Below are 16,340 nucleotides of genomic sequence, written 5' to 3'. Positions count from 1 at the left end.
AAGAAAAAGATCTAACATTGTGTCCTTCTAGTAAATGAGTAGTGTTAGGCTTTAAAAAAAAAAAAAGCTTTTTTGCTGAAATAGATTATCCACTTCAATCTAGTAAATCACAATCTAAAGCTCAGGATTTGTCTGTCCCTGGCGTTTTCCAAATAGTCTTGTTCTGAGGTGTTGGTACTTGTATGTATATACATTAACATGCAGAAAAGTTGCTTAGGTGAAAGTATTTCCATGTTTAATTAGGTTTGATATCATTTAGTGAAATCAGTTTCTTTGCAGATTTGCTTTTGTAAATATAGTTCAATAACCGTTTTAATTTTTTAAAATATCTTTCTTTTTAGGTTAGACACAGAAGGAATTGAATTGATAGCGAAGTTCCTTCAAGTAAGATGTGTTTTGTGGCTATACTTTATAAAAAGTGCAAGTTTAGAGTTTTAATATACTATTTACAAAATGTATTAGAAGCTATAGTATCTGTTAGATCTATCTCAAAGTGGAATATGCAGCTGAATCTGTCGTGGATGACAGATTTAGGAAGCATGACAGTTTTGGGAAGCCTATGTACTGTAAGAATTTAAAACCTGATGTTTAATTTTTTTTTCCCCAAAAATTATTTCTTCTCTCACTACTTTTTGTAAAAAATAGAATTGATTCTATGTTAGCAATTCCCTGAAAAAACTAAATCTCTTGTGAAATATTGTATTAAAGCAGAACTTTTAAAGACAAATATTAAATTTCTGTAACGATGAACTTAGCTTACTACTAGAGAAGCAGTTACCAAGGTGTAATATTACCCTTTGATCTTGCAAAGTGTATTCAAAAGGTAAAGTGGTATGCGGGTTTAATCTTTTAATCTGTATTAAAAATGAGCCAGAAGCAAGAAGAGGGGAAGCAAGATGGAAGGCCAACTCTTAAGTCTTCGGGTAGATGCAGAAGCACTGTAACTTCAGTGTTAAAAATTCTTAGTACGTAAGGTAGAGTGCAGTATGATTTAAATTCTACATCAGGTCTTCATCTATTTACACATTGTGTCAGAACAGTACTTGCAGTCCTTGTTTGGACTTTGTTCTTATTTGTATACAGCTTTTTAAATGTCGGCATCTTTGTCCAAATGTGCACATATGCCAAGCAGGAGACGTTTGAGCACAGATGGAAGACCATGTTGTCTGAAGTTCCATTTTATGCAGAATGCTGCAGCGTAGGCCATCGAATTAGAAAATTTTTTCGATCTCATGTAGTAGCATTTCATTGCAATTTAATATTAGAACATAATGTAGACGGAAGTCTGTCATCTAATCATTGTTACGTCTATAAATAAAGATTAAGTATATTTTTGACTTGCATCCATTTACAGCAGTTATTTTGACTATTTCAGCAATCTTGTTATATGTTGTTAATACTGATTTAGATAGCATATGTTAGATTTTCATGTGTGAGATAAAAGTAATGAAAATAAGTTTGTCCTAGTGAGCTGGTGAGAAATATTGAGCAAGTAGAACTCTGTTTCTCCTTTTGACGAAATCACTTGATGCAAAGAGATTTTTATAAAAACAGCTCACTTTTATCCTTTTATGTTAATAGTATGAATCGAAGAAGAGAATTTCAGCAGAAGAGGCCATGAAACATGCATACTTCAGAAGTCTTGGAACAAGAATACACACTTTGCCTGAAAGTAAGAGCAGTAGTAAAGTAGCAGAGTATTGTTAAGGTAGTACATTAAAGCTAAGTACATTGCTTAAGGAAAAACCCTCAGATCTAATCTATTAAAGAAGTCTGGTATATACTGACTTAAATATTTGGGAATAGGAAACATTTTTTTATCTAAACTGTATGATTAAGAATAGAACTTTGTTCAATAAAGCATAGTTATGTTTGGGTATGAATGAATTTTTTTGTTACATTCCAGGTGTTTCAATATTCAGTCTAAAAGAGATTCAATTGCAAAAAGACCCTGGCTTTCGAAATTCCACTTACCCAGAGACAGGTATGGAAAGCTCAGTATTTTCTCGTATCTGCAAATGGAATGCTGTGCCAGAGACATTTGGAACTGAAAAATACTCTGTTAAATTGGTCTGTGTGAATGTACTGAAACAAATATCAGGAATTACTTGCTCAGATTCCTGTAGAGACATAGAAGTTAAATGCACAGAAGGAGGTAAGTTTTACTAGAATGGGCAGAGGGACTATTAATACGAGAACATCGTGGTGTTTCAAACCATTACTGTGTGGGTGTTGAATGGTAGCAAAGTGGAAAAAATTGCAGTAAGTGCAGTTGAAAGAAAGATGCTGATGCTGGTTTAAGCACAAAGGATATTCTCGCGAAATAGAAAGACAGAAGATACAGGTAATAACTGAATATTCTGTTGTGCGAATACTTCAGTTTCTTACCGTGGTCCGTGTTCTGTTGTAGGACATGGGAAGAACAGAAGGCAGAGCATGCTTTTTTAAAGTGGGCGATGCAGAGTCAAGCCCAAGCCTATCCTATCGATCAAGGACTCGGACCTGAAGGCAGTGCTCTCTGTTGGTGGACTTGGAATCGCAGTTTGTCTACACTGTCCTCTTCACAGTGGAGTCTTTTTATTTCCAACCTGCAGATTATGTTTTTATATTTGTTGTCACAGTGTGACAATTTTTTGTACAGTTGGTTTTAAGGTCTCCTCTGCCACTAGAGCCAGTAGGTTACAGCTGTTGATGTAACTGTAGCTGCAATTTTTGTGCAGGACTGAGAAACACAGTGCATTATTTATTGCGGAATCATTGCTGCTAAATAACTACTGTCTGTATAGTTAACACAACAGTTCCATGCCTGAAGAAGTTGCAATGGCTTTATAATATGTGAATGCATCTGTTTCTCTTCATAAAATGTTCTACTGCTGCGGGGTTTTTTTGTATTTCTTAAACTGCAGTGTTTTCTGGAATGTAAACATAGCTTTGCTTGGCTATAGGTGAACCATCTTTAATGCTCTAAGTTCATGGCACTTAATTCCTTATTTAACATTGGAAGTATGTGTTGAAATAGTTGAAAAATTATAATGCATATTATGTTTTTGAAAAGCACATGGTGTGAAAGTTGATTCAAACAAGTGAACAGTAACTATTATTTGCTCTCGGATCCTATGTTACTTATTGATAAATCAGAGCATGGAGACGGGATGATAAATTTTGTCAGGCTTACTCCAGCGTAAGATATTTGCACATTATTGTGCATATGGGGCCTGCAGAAGCAATGACTTGCAGAAGCAATGACTTTTTTACCTTGTTTTTAACTTAGAAATGCAAATAGTAAAAAGGTGATTCATAATACATTGGACCCTGGCTTTTGAAATTTAGAATTTCATTACAGAGGAACAGGACAACTAATTACAAGAACATGGGAATGATGTCACACTTTTCCCACCTTGTTGCTCTCCGATTTGTGCATTATTCACTTGAAATCAACTGGAAAGATGCAAGTTTGTACTTGATAAGAACTCACTATACTACAGAGCTTTTACAATGGGAACTTAGAGAGTTTTTCAGATCTTAGATGTTATCTGTTTACCAGAGATAGTAAACATGTTACTACTATGCTTATGCATCTCAGTGAGTATCATAAGTACACCCTTGGTGATGGTTACAGTATTTTTAAGCATTTGTGTTCACCTTTATGAACCTATTTGTTTAGTGCATCTTAAAGAGACTGTAAATCTTTATTGGTATATTTTGAAATGGTCATGTAAATCTTTGGCTGGTATATCATGAAAATAGTCATAGGTAACTTAATTTTTCCTGACATTCACTGTAAAACATTCAGGGGTCCTACCATTTCTGTTCAGGAAATCTTGTAGTTTATTGTTATTTAACAGTATTAAGTGAATTTTTGTATATTTCATTTTAACTTTATTTGTGAATAGTGATTGTGGCATGTTTGGGGGTGTTTTATTAATATTTCATTGATACTGGTAAATTTGAATTGGTTTTTTTTTCTTTTTTTTTTTTTTTTCTGGAAGAGAGAAATTCACGTGTAACAGTGACTGTTGGACCACTACTGCTTTTCAGCATTTGTAAACCGGTTTTACGTTAAATCTTGTAGACCTAACAAACTGCTGTTATTTCTAACTGACCGACCTGTATTAATATTGTACTTTTGAAAGTATAAATATTATGTGGAATTCTTTGGTTTTGTTTTGAAATTTATAATAACAAAGGCCCTGTGTTGTTAAAAATACAGACTAAGTGAACTTGCGGTTCTCGGGGCATTGTTGGAAATGTTTAGTTAGATCTGCGTGTTGTGGGAGGTTTTAACTTTGGCCACTCGTTAGTTCATGCAACGCGGGAGTAGTGGCAGTGAAAAGTAACGTGACTCGGCCGCGACGGAGGCCGCTCAGGATCTTATCGTAAACGTGGTCCACAGTCTAATTATTGGCAAGCAAGTCCTGCGTGTCACACGGTATCAGAAGTCTTGCCTAGGTCTAGGAGCGTAATAACGTCTCTCGGATTTGTGCGTGGGTCTCCACTGATAGCAGCGGGAGCGTTGTGTGTGTGTGTCGGAGGCAGATTTGGCACTGATGGAAAAACCTTTGTCCTGAAATAGTTGTTATATATTTTTTTATAGTTGCTACGGATCTGATCTAGATTTTATACTGATTAACTTTGTAGGAAAGCGTTGTAGACGTGATGGTGTTGAAGAAAGAAGTATCAGAAAAACATCTCCTTTTTTTACAAAAGTAGTGAAGATATAGAGTAAGTGTTCACTGTGGATAAATGTGGGATTTAGCATTTCTAGAACAGTAATACTTTATAGGTCATAAAAGAACAGTAATAATGTGACGCTAATGAGTAAAGGACTTAAAGGTTTAACTGGTAAAATGAAGTGCATTAACAAATTTATAAAAGGGATCAGCTGCAGCTAACAAAAGGAGGTTTCTATTTTAAGTAGGAATTCAGCTTTTTTGTTACAGATGAAAAGATCTTCCATAAAATTGAAGCGCTCTGTTTATAAAGAAATTTTTCTAAGCACCTGCAAGTGAATCGGTTTGCTTCATTAGGAGGTAGCTTTAAAGAATGTTTTTCTTGAGAAACTTGGCATCTGTGGTCGAGCCGGTTTCTTTCTTTCTTTTAATTGTCTGTAATTGAAATTCCTGCATCAGCAGAGACAGTTCTGTGGCAGCTGCCTGCTTGGGGCAGTAGACAGCGAGTCTGAAGTCGCTGGGCATTTATTTCTCTGACATTTTTTTGCGCAGTTCAGCATTCTGCCTCCTCTCCGACAGCATCAGGTCCCTGAGAACCGTAGGCAGTGTCGGCCTTTCGGGGAGAAGACCTCAACCGTGGCGAAAAAAAAGCAGATAGTCACTAAAAATGGATGACTTTGACGATTCGGTACGAGAGCCTTTGCTTGAAGATGAACGATCGGTTAACGAGAAATGGCCTGCAAGTTGTTGCTGATGAAGTAATTCTTTTTAGAAGATCCCCGGCGTATCCCATCGACCCCGGGGTAGGAACGCCAAGGTGCGTGTATAGGCGCGTGTTGGAGTGAGGTGGGCTTGAAGACAGGGAAGAGGCAGGTGGGGGTGAGGTTGTGTTGCACACGCAGGTGAAGGACGAAGGGGAGCGCGGGCAGGTGGGGGACGACGATTTACGGGACAGGATGGACAGGGAGAGCGAAGGGGCAGACCGGCTGGTCGGCAATGCTCTAGCGGAACCTGCATCTCAACACAGCTCTGTTATTTTTGTGCTGCTTTACCACAGCGTTGAGTAGCCAGAGTGTATCCCTGAATTGGGCAATAAAAGTTAAAATAAACAATTATTAAAGAATCTACATACTTTGTATTTGTAAATCATTTGAAAAAAGTGCAAGGTAGCGTTCTCTGGGCTGCTTGCTTGTTGTTTGCGCACGAGTTTTTCAATGTAATAAAGGTATGTTGTTTCTGTTTTGCAATGTGAAGATGGAATTAAGGTTAAGAATACATTCAGCTATTGAGGACAAAATATGTGAAAAGGTATGTTGTAAATATCCCCAAGCCAAGTATTATAAACCCAGGAAATACATGGAATTAAGGTCAGGGTTGAAAGAAATCCAAACAAATTACGGCATGGAAATGCATAGCTATAGCACATAGTGACACGGAAAAAAATTAGAATTTACCTTGTCTGTGACTATGTGTGGTCACAGGTGTGTGATCGTTTTGTCTGGTCACTAACGGACAGAGTTGAAATAATTTGTGCACCTTGTTAGCACGTTTCAATACCTTTTTTCCCTTAGTAAAGTTTGGCTTTGAAACAAATGCAACATTTCTATGAAATTTCTTAATTTGGGGGGGAGGGGGGACTTGAATGCTGACTTTTTACAGATTATTTTTATTTTTTCGTTTTGGAGGCTGGGCTGCTAGAGATTTAGTGCTACTGTTTGGCCTATGTGTGGGTCAGCAACATCCATGTATCTCGCCAACATCCATGTCAGACCAATTTGAGAGATTGACAAGATAACAAGTATAAATTATAGAACATAAAGGAAGCACTGTACAAGTGTTTAGCTAATTGGTGTGTTGGAAAGTAAGCTCTGGCTGTACAGGTGGGACGATTCTGAAAAATACAAAAGCCAAGTGGATGCCTGGGCTTTGTAATTCATACCATACAGCCTTTTCATCTGTGGAGTTCAGCTGCACAGAAATCACACTCTTGTTTCAGGCCCCGTGTTGTCAGAACTGGGATTAGAATTTAGCTATTCTAGATTATTTTTTTTAAATCTTTTATATGTGAGTTTCACTGTGCCTCTCTCTCTAACTGAAAGAAAAGATTGTCAGTGGAAAAACGTGTACATGACAATTTTCCATTATTTTCACGTTTTCTAAAATCCCATAACTCACATGAGTTCTGTAATATTTGAGCCAACTTAAACTGTGAATGCACGCATATGCACATACTTACTGTTGTAAATAACTGCTTAATTTATTGTCCTGGCTGCATCCTCCAAAATCACTTAAGAAGCAGGCCTGCCTGAGCAGATTGCTTTTATGGTCCTCCTAATGAAATACGAGTGTTGTTCAGCTCAGATGCCATGCCATACCTTGAAACAGATTTTTCCCCGGAGAGCTGTGAAGTTTCTTCGTTCGCTGCAGCGCGATCTTCTTGCGGATGGAATTGCCATCGCTGCGGATTGCAGACCGGGAGAATTCCTGGTCCCTGTCCCCTCTCCAGCGTGCTCTTGCGGAGCAGCTCCCTCCAAGCCCCCAGCGGCAGCGGCAGCATCGCCTGCTCCTCCTCTTTCATGCCCTGAGCTTGTTTTTTCAAAGACATTTCTTTCCCCTCTTCCACGTCCTTCTCCTTAATTTGCAGGAGGCGGCAGCTGGCCTGGAGCCATGTTAGGAATAATTAAGGTTACGTTTATCCATTCACACTTCTTGCGGAGTGAACGTGAACTGATGGGAATCTTTCAAGAAAAAAACCCAACATATCCTACCATCCTCTCTTCTAGGATGCCTTTCTACAAATATCTCACCCACCCACCCGAGGCAGGCCATGATGCTGATTGCTCCAGAGTCCTTGCTTGAGGTTCATTCTCCTTTTTTCATTGAAATAAATTTATACTCCTCCTCACTAATGCTGTCAATCTCTCTGCCCTCAAGAAATAGGTTTGTACTCCATCTGTGTAGGCAGAATACTCACATATTAATTGGTAAAAGCAGTTACAGTTTGGGGCCAAAAGGGATTTCAAAAGTTGTAGTTTTCTGATGACTTCGTAGAGGTATTCTTAAATCTGAGTGACCTGCGTTTGTTTATCCTACAGGATATAGACACAGTCACAAGAAGGGAACAGCGATGTCCTTATGTAAAAGACTGCCTGTACTTACCGTGCCTTTTCTAAATTCGTTTTGGTGCTCATGATGGCTTCTGAAGATGCTTCCTGTAGGCACGAGACCATACAGCCTCTTACTGTAGAGAGACTTGTTCTGTTAAAATTAAATGCTCTAGTCTGTTTTCAGGGACCATCTCCTATTCAGACAGAACAAATTGTTCTTTGTTGATGTCATGGACGCATGTCAAATCTTTCCTTTTATGTAGCTTGTTATCACCCATCACTCTTTTCCTCACCTTGATGGTTTTCTTTAGAACTGAAGCCACTTAAACTGTGCCAGGGCAGATGTGTGCAATCTCTTGGCAAAGCTACCCAGTAGCTGTGGCCCTACTGGTGGATATTTATTTTTCTGAAAAAACAATGTAAAGGTAAGCCAACAATAGCCTGATCATGCACCCAGCCTATATAATATTGAAAGCTTTTTGTGTATTGCTGAATCGTGAATAAAGCGTCAATCTATCCAAAAAAATCCCTCAAGTATGATCAAATCGCAATTACTACCAAGAATATTGAAGAGAGTAACTCCTGTTTTGTTCCCCAGGATTGTTGGCTTGGAGCGTTCCATGCCAGAAATATTGACGCTTTCGCAGTATTTATTTTAAAAACATTTATTTGATTTTTTTTTCTCTACAGTTAAAAAGATATCTGTTAATAAAATTCAATAGAAAATTACCAATAGAATGTTTTCTTTGAAGCATAAGGCAAACAGTCTAGTGTTTTAGGTTAAGTGTTGGACTTGAGAGGCTGGACTTTATTTGTGTAAATCCTTCCCAGTAGGAGTAATTTTTGTTCCACAGTACTGACCGCTGTGGAAGGCAGATTTCATTTTGACAACCTTTTTTTTTTTTTTTTTTTATTGAAAAGTCAACTAGCAGAAGATGATGTGTTCTATTGTGATTTTTTATTCTCTCAAAGATGAGAAGACAGCACTACTGTACTGTTTCTGGGTGTGTTAAGTTTTATTGGATTCTCTCAGATCCTTTACAGTCATTTGTTGAGAGAGAGGTTTTGGTGTGGTTTTTTTTTGTCCCAGAATTGCTATTTTCTGCTATCTTTAAAAGAAAAACAAAGTCACTCAAGGGGCAGGAGGGTGGGAGGGGAGGCGTGGGTGTGTGTACCGAGGTGTGGTGAGCCTTTTGAAAAGAAAAAAATCTGCCTTATTAATAGTAAGACCGTGGAAGAAACAAAATCATGAGCATCTGGATGCTTTTCCTTTTAAGAATCTGTTCTCCGTCACACACTCCCACCTCTTGTGTTCATCTGGTTTTTTTGCAGTGTGGTATTCAATACTTATTAAGTTGAAGACCAAATTTTCTTGAGTATCTCTCTTGACTTTTTAAATTCCTAGTGAGAGACACTTCATCTCTATGCCTTGTTCTCCCATTAGCTATACTGGAGTGTACCAGGCGAGACTACTGAAGTAGGCATTCATGCTTTTTTAAAAAAAGAGAGTTGCCTCTAGAGTACAAATAATTGCCTCTCTGTAACATGGTTACTGAAAAATATTCCATGTACCTGGGAGGAATCCCTTGAAAGCAAAATGTTTCATCTGCAAGCCCTTGTGATTTATCTCTACGAGGGTAGTCCATCCCAGCAGTTACATGCTGCCTTCCAACCTGTTCTGATTTTACTTCATATAAAATTACCCTGCACTCGTAATTTTTGTGTAGGTCCATCTTCTGGCTTTGACTCCGTGGGGTGGTATCTCTTGTTGCTCTTAAGACGCTGAATCAAGCGAATGACTTCCCATACGTTTCATTCTCTTTCCTTACATCTTGCATCTAATTGCTCTGTTTATCAGCACTGGTACTTCATAGAGATACCGCAGCTTTTTATCCCGTTAATTACTGCAAGTGAAACAGAGGAGTCATTTTTGGTTGTGCAACTCAGGAGCCTGAGGAAAATTCCTGCTGTCTTTTGTCAGACTACCTCTGCCCCAAAAATGGCTGTTCAACATCAGAACTGCATTAATAAAATGTTTATTTAGCACCTTTCAGGTTGAAGGATCCAAAAGCACTTTACAATTAACTACACACATCATCACTGAAATGCATCCAAGCAGAACATCAGCAGACAACTCACTGCATAAATTTCAAAAAGAACAGACTTTTGGCCAGCCGCTTGGCCAGAAAGGAAAGTAGAAGCTTTTCATGACCTGTAGCCAACAGGATTCTGATTTTGGTTTGGTTTTTGAAGGTCTCATCTGAAAAACCTACATGGTAAAGCTGCATTCAACCCACTTCAGCTGCCTCAGAAAACTGAAGATTTGCATCGGCCTTGCCAAGATTAGAATCTGTGGTGCCAGGGAGTCTAGCCTAATCCTAACCTGACATTTAGATGACTAAGCCATCACCTCAAGGTAGAGGACATACCCAGTAAATTCAAGTTGCAAGTATATAGTAACACAGTGCTGTTTTTTAATCCAGAATTCAGATGTTTATACATAAACATCCCACATGTACAGTATGCCTCTTCACAAGCACCAGGCATTAGTTTACAGTCCTGTAACTTCTCCAGCTTTGGGGGAAGGGGAAATGCGACCTTCTGAGCTTTAGTAGCTAGAATAATCTTTCTAGGGAAATAGTAGAAGGCACTTGGCACGACTGAACAAAGCACCTGGAAATTCTCTTATCGGGAATGATCCTCATTCCCTGGGAGGCCAGAGATTACCTGCAGTCTTTCCAGCTGTACTGTTGACAGTTCGTAAGAAATATACGCCAAATAAATTCTGAGCAAGGTCTCCTTTTCTACAGAAGTATCCTCAAATGCTGGAAATCTCACGACTCTACACAGCCCCGTTCCTCCCTGTTGCAAGTCAACAGAAGAACGTGGGCGTAAACGTGGCTTTGTTACTCCTAAATGCATCTCCTGACTGTAATGTTGATTACGTTTTTCACTTCAGCAAAGAAAAATTATAAGGCTATTTTTATACAATTTGAAAGCACTTAATACAAAGTTACATGAATACATTGCATCATATGGCCTATCCGTGGAGAAAATACTGAAATACTACCATAGGGCTGTTCAATACTAGTTTTTTCTTTCAACTTTTTATCTTAATACTAGAAAATATATAAATCATTTACATGACATTATGCAAAAGAAGGCACAGCCGGTTATAGTTTACACAAGCACAATGCATAATATGCAGGAAAAGGGATTAAAAAGAAGCTTCACATCCTTATTTAGATACATTGTTGCAAACCATTAAGAAAAGTACTTCATCAACAACAGAAGTGTTCAACACTTGAGAGCTATGATATAAAAAAAATTATAATTCATTTAATGCAAAACAGATTTATATATACTTTTATATATAAACACTGTTTAAAAATGCTAACATAATAAAAGTAGATTATCCATGTAATGAAAAGTGCAAACCAAAGTAATAGAGGGTTTCACAATGTCCTTCTCATGACACAGGAAAAACTAGCCCATAGGAATGAAGTGTTAAATCCACCAATAAGTCCTTGGCGTGATGAGGCGTCATCAGGATTTCTGAGCATTTGGAGAAAGCAGTACTGGAGAAGAGGCTCCGTCCAGACTGGGGAGTGGCACTGGTATGTGACCATTTAGCAAAGTTGGAAACTGTAAGAGGCCAAAAGGTAAAAATTACTCTTTATCTCAAAGCATTCAGCCCAGAAGCACATGCATTTAGCATTAGCAAACGACTCCAGATGTTTCCAAGACTTGTCATTTCTGTACAGTAAGATACATACCAAGTGCCTGCCTCAGCCATGAGGAATGTAAAATAGAAGATGAAACCTGAATACCTTGTAAATGCGTGGGGATGTATAAATCTATCGTTGGCTATATTTTAGACAGAAGTTCACATAACAATACATTTATCATCACCCTGGGAAAGCGAATGCTGTAGAGAAATCTTTGCCATCCATTCTGCTTCCAGAATGTTTTTCAGTCTACAAAATGCTAATTAAAATACATCCTTTTTGTCTGCCCTTCATAAAAGCTAAGCAGGAGCGAGCTTTGCAAAAGTGAAAGTCGAGATGTAGTTTTAGGGCAGAAAAAGTACAATTGTGAATACAAAGCATGGGGAAAATTACTCTCGAGTAATTACAGTTTCTCTCTGTATTGACTAAGAACCCATAAACTAGCTACGCCAGATCATTCAGTATGTGAAGCAGAATACATTGTCATCTAGTATTAACCTCCTCCTTCTGAAATACTGTGCAAAAAATACTTACTCAAAACATAAACTGCATATTCCTGGTTCATGACAGCATCCTGCCTGTAACTTGCCTGCAGGGATGTGTATTGGCTAGTTCTTAACATCTGACCTGAGAAAAAGCAAGGCAAGTAGGTGGAATAAACTTGCTGCAGCATGAGGCGGGAATTATCCCAGCGGTAGATACCGATCTGGCCTCGAGGCGCTGGGTTTCTGTTGGCGTGAGAGAGGCAGAGCTGGATAACAGAGCTCCTGACTTCAAGTGTCTGGTTTATTTTTACCCCTTATCAGATCAGTCCTCCAACAGCCATCTGTGGTGTAATCAACCTCTACACGTGCATATAATCTGCTTGTAACAGGATTACTCTTCCACTAGGATGTTAGTCCATGATATCCGTCTTCCAAGGTTCAGTTGAAAATCGTTCCAAGCAGTGCAGGCTCAGCAGCGTGCGGGGGGGCTGGCACCGCGCTCCTGCTGCGGCCAGGACTGGCCGATACCTCTATTTTAACCAAAGCTCAGGAACTGTTGCCGTCACTTCTGCCAAGACTAATTAAAACACAGAACTTGGATTACAAGCTCTTGCTTTTCTAGCCTAGGTTTCTGAAGTGTGTTTCTTCTAAAGCTGACAAAAAGAGGGTTGTGTGATCTCTGGTGTCCGTCGAGGCGGGTGGCATGCTGGCACTATGGCCCGGGATGCCAGCGACGCCGATGTCACGATTTCATCCTTCCCCTGGTTTCCAGCCCAACCCAGCTCTCTCCTTCTTCTTCTTCTTCCTGTCGTCTCTGGGACCGGGACAATGCTCTTTGTTCACACGCCTCCATGCAGTGGGGATCTGGGACTTGACTATGCCCTCTCGGTGCTACTGTCTATACAGGAGTAACAAAGAAAATATACTGAATTTAGTTGGCACTTAATTCAAGCTAATCTGGTAGTCCTTAAGTTTGGCTGCATTTTCTTGAATTAACCAATTCTGTGCAAGTCTCTTGCTGTTCCAGTTATGTGGTAATTTCAAACTAATGATGACACATCAAAAGAAGTTTAATTACACAGCAGTGCGGCTTCAAAGGAAAGGCTTTCCAGGTAGGTCAATATATCACAGTCAATTGTGCGGAAGGAGACTGCAGATTTCGGTGATGCTCTACATAGGCTGTAAGGGTGTATAGGCGTAGGTGTATGGGAGTTGCTTTCACTTTATAAACATCGAAGGAGAGTTTTTTACCAGTTAATAAGCATCTACATGCTCTGTGAGGGAGTATGCACGTAGTTGTGTCCAGCACTGCCAGAACAGGCTCCTCCTTGTTCGTTAAAGGAGGAACCGTGCTTTCCCATAGGCTTGTTCTGGGCTTAGAAGGACCACGGAGGTGGATGGCTCCCGTCCTGGTCCTCGTACTACACCAAGACTGGTACTAAAGCACTGCAGGCAGTGCCAAGCACAGTGCTATTGTGAAAAGCAGCACACACCTGAAAGAAAAAAATAAGGGAACCCGATCTCTCCTCCATGCACGCCAGCAGGCAAGGCTGCAGAGGCAGGCAGCCGCAGAGCTGCCCTGGCCTCTAGCTGCTGGCAGGCTGTTGACTCCTTCAACAATGACCAAATGTTCTTTCAAGTCCCAGCGCGAATGACCAGGTGAAAGCAAAAGCAACTTGTGAAGCAGCTCCAGCTCCTTCCTCCATTCCCTGACTAGCTGCGTGGAGGGCGAGCCCTGCCCCGACACCTACGTGGGATGACCAGCAGTTCTCGGTGGGGTTGGCTGGGCTTCAGCTGTGGTTGTCGTTTCCTATCTGCTGTTAAAGTAAAGCTTCGTGCTCTGCAGACTTGTCATTGTGGCCTTTGCCTGACTCGAACACCGTTTACAAGGAAGGCCCTTTGGGTTTCTCAGAAGGGAGAGCCAAGGCCACTCTTCACTTCCAGTTCCCGCAGGGGCTGGCCACTGTAGGTCCGTACAAGCTCATTCCAGGCCATGGTGCCGTCCCTTCTCTCAGACGAAATGTCTGGCTGCTTTTAACCACGGGTGCAAAAGAAAGACCTAATAGGGATAAATGAGTTTAGCTGAGTCACAAATAAGGAGCCCCAGGGCTCCATGCTCAGCTGTGCCACTAGAGGTAGAAGGACTTACTACCCCAGTGAGGACTGTACCTGAGAAGCCCAGCCGCGGAGTCGGGCAGTCCAGTCCCCGCGAAGGTTCAGAGGCTAGCACAGGGTCCACCTCCTCTCTTCGTGTTGGCCCAGCAGTCGGGGAGTTCATTGGGGAGTTCATTCCAGGGGTGTCCCTGCATTCTTCAGCTGCTCAGGTGACCATCAGCTTCTTGTGCTTCTTGCCAATCAGCATAATTTCTTCTGTGACCTACTGAATTGGCTGTTCTGCAGCAGCTACACCTGGAGCTGCTAATTCCATCCCCACCATCCTCTTCCTAAGTCTTGAGCAAATGCTGTGGCCACTGTGGCTTACTTAACTTTTGTATTTACCACATCTCTCTCAAACTTTGAGATTTTTAGTCTCCCAGTACCCATGAGAGAGGGGACAATGCTGCCTTTCTCCTGTTACATACAGAGAGGTTGTGCTCAGAGGTATGAAGTAACTTGGTTGAGGACACATGGATAATTTGCAGGAGAACTGGAAATGGAGCCTTGAGGTTCAGAGCGCGCTTATTGTAAACACAACTATGCCCTCTCTTTCTGAGTGAGAAGCAGCCCATTAAAACAGAAGGATAAACCTACACCCACCTTACTGGATGAGACCCAAACTGGTCTTGGTTTTCCCAGAGTCCATGTTCCACCACTCTCCTGGTTGGTCCCCGACTGGTCTGTACTCTCCTCCCGAAGCTCTGAGAGCTCAGTTACCTATTCCTACTGGAGTCCAGCATTTATTTCTGTTTCCTTCGTACGATATGTGTGTGCTTGCTGCGGTAGACACTGTCCTGTAGGTTCGGACTGTGCTGCCAAGGCTTTGAAGAGGGTACAAATAAATACGCTGCTCTTTAAAAGTGCCTGTTAACTCCAGTATTTTCTTAAACTATTTGAAAAGACCAGGAGATGCTCCCTTGCTGTCTCTTCCACATGTACACTTTTGGAAATGAAACCTGTGCATTGGAAAGACCTACCTGGAACAGAGTGTTTGGTCCCTGCAGCCTGGCAGGACTCAGAGGAGCAACAGGACTGAGGCTGCTCCAGAAATGAATGCTAGACAGCAGCGGGCTTGGGGTCAGCAATAATCCATTTGGGGTCTGCAAGACAAAAAAACACCCCATGATGCATGCCTTGGGAGTTACAGCTCCATACAGTACTCACAATCCCTGAAGTTTTACACTTCGCCTTCTGGCTCTTTTTTCCCGTGAATTCAGACATAGAGCATGCCGAGTATACCGGCCAGCAGCAACTGCCCATCCAGCCCTGCATCCTGTCAGTACTGGATACCTGCACATTTAATATTCCTTCATACACAAACTGATTTCATTTCTATCACAATTTGCTTAAGGAAAAGCACAGTTATTGTTTATTTGAACCACGCTCATGCGACTATATAAAATACCATGCATGCCCCAATGTCTGCAAACACAGCCTCGTCTCCTTCAGCATAATTTTCTACCTTTTGAAGGGCAGCAATTGCTTGAACTGACTGCAGCTTTTAAAGCATTAATGCAATTGCCTGTGGAGCCAAAAGAGCCACTGCTGGTCTTTGAAGTTTACTCCTCTGATGGTGCCTGTTCAAAATGGAAGAAGTTTCAAGAACCTGGCAGTGCACAGGCTGATGCAGCAAGAGGCAGGTGTAGGGGTTGGGTGCCCGGAGGGACGGCAAAGAGCACAGCTAATTGTTTGAAAAGAACCAAAGTGGCAAGAACCAAGAATCCAAGGCTTTTCCCAACTCGGAGATGGCTCCTTCCAGGGCCATGGTGCACACAGATTGCTGGGAATGCTCTTAGCACTTCTAAAGCACAATTGGAGTGGAGGCAGAGTTAAAGCACATGCAAATCTCCATTCAAAGGAAGAATCACATTAATTGTTCTGTATCCAGAATAACTTTTATCTTTCCAAAAAAAGAACATGAAAGTGATGTGACAGTTTTGAACAAAGTATTTGGCATAATGAGTTAATCTCACCAGTAATCTTGATGCCAATTATCAAAATCAGTGCTATTTAGCAAAGCACTTAATGCAATTTGAGTGCACACTTAGCAAGTAAGTACACGTTTCGCTGTGTAGGACAAGTGCCTCAGTGCTCTGCTGAACTGGGCCATCAGTTTGTCCAGAGTTTAAAATATGTAAAGAGAAGACAGAAGATAAGGAGTTATCTCCTCCCCCTAGTAACCAGCACATCATG

At 40.7% G+C, this 16,340-nt stretch overlaps 2 protein-coding genes across 5 annotated transcripts in view; one reads left to right on the top strand and one right to left on the bottom strand.

Annotated features, from left to right (window-relative positions):
- CDK17 (cyclin dependent kinase 17) overlaps positions 1-4,154 on the top strand; it is a 93,185-nt gene extending 89,031 nt beyond the window's left edge. For all 4 annotated transcript variants that reach the window (XM_049792175.1, XM_049792178.1, XM_049792176.1 and 1 more), the window contains 4 exons: positions 342-384; positions 1,582-1,672; positions 1,907-1,984; positions 2,411-4,154. In XM_049792175.1, the coding sequence (XP_049648132.1) occupies positions 342-384; positions 1,582-1,672; positions 1,907-1,984; positions 2,411-2,448 (250 nt within the window). In that variant the 3' untranslated portion in view covers positions 2,449-4,154. The remainder of the gene's footprint in view (positions 1-341; positions 385-1,581; positions 1,673-1,906; positions 1,985-2,410) is intronic.
- Positions 4,155-8,550: 4,396 nt separating this feature from the next.
- The window catches only part of ELK3 (ETS transcription factor ELK3), a 40,477-nt gene continuing 32,687 nt past the window's right edge, over positions 8,551-16,340 (bottom strand). The window contains exons 4-5 of the mRNA XM_049792180.1: positions 15,125-15,247; positions 8,551-11,422 (exon numbers count right to left, since the gene is read on the bottom strand). Coding sequence (XP_049648137.1) covers positions 11,324-11,422; positions 15,125-15,247 — 222 coding nt within the window. The 3' untranslated portion in view covers positions 8,551-11,323. The remainder of the gene's footprint in view (positions 11,423-15,124; positions 15,248-16,340) is intronic.

Source organism: Accipiter gentilis, chromosome 34 (assembly GCF_929443795.1).
Source record: "Accipiter gentilis chromosome 34, bAccGen1.1, whole genome shotgun sequence".
Taxonomy (NCBI): domain Eukaryota; kingdom Metazoa; phylum Chordata; class Aves; order Accipitriformes; family Accipitridae; genus Astur; species Astur gentilis.
The sequence above is the reverse complement of the archived record's forward strand: the minus strand, read 5'-3'. Positions and strand labels throughout refer to the sequence as shown.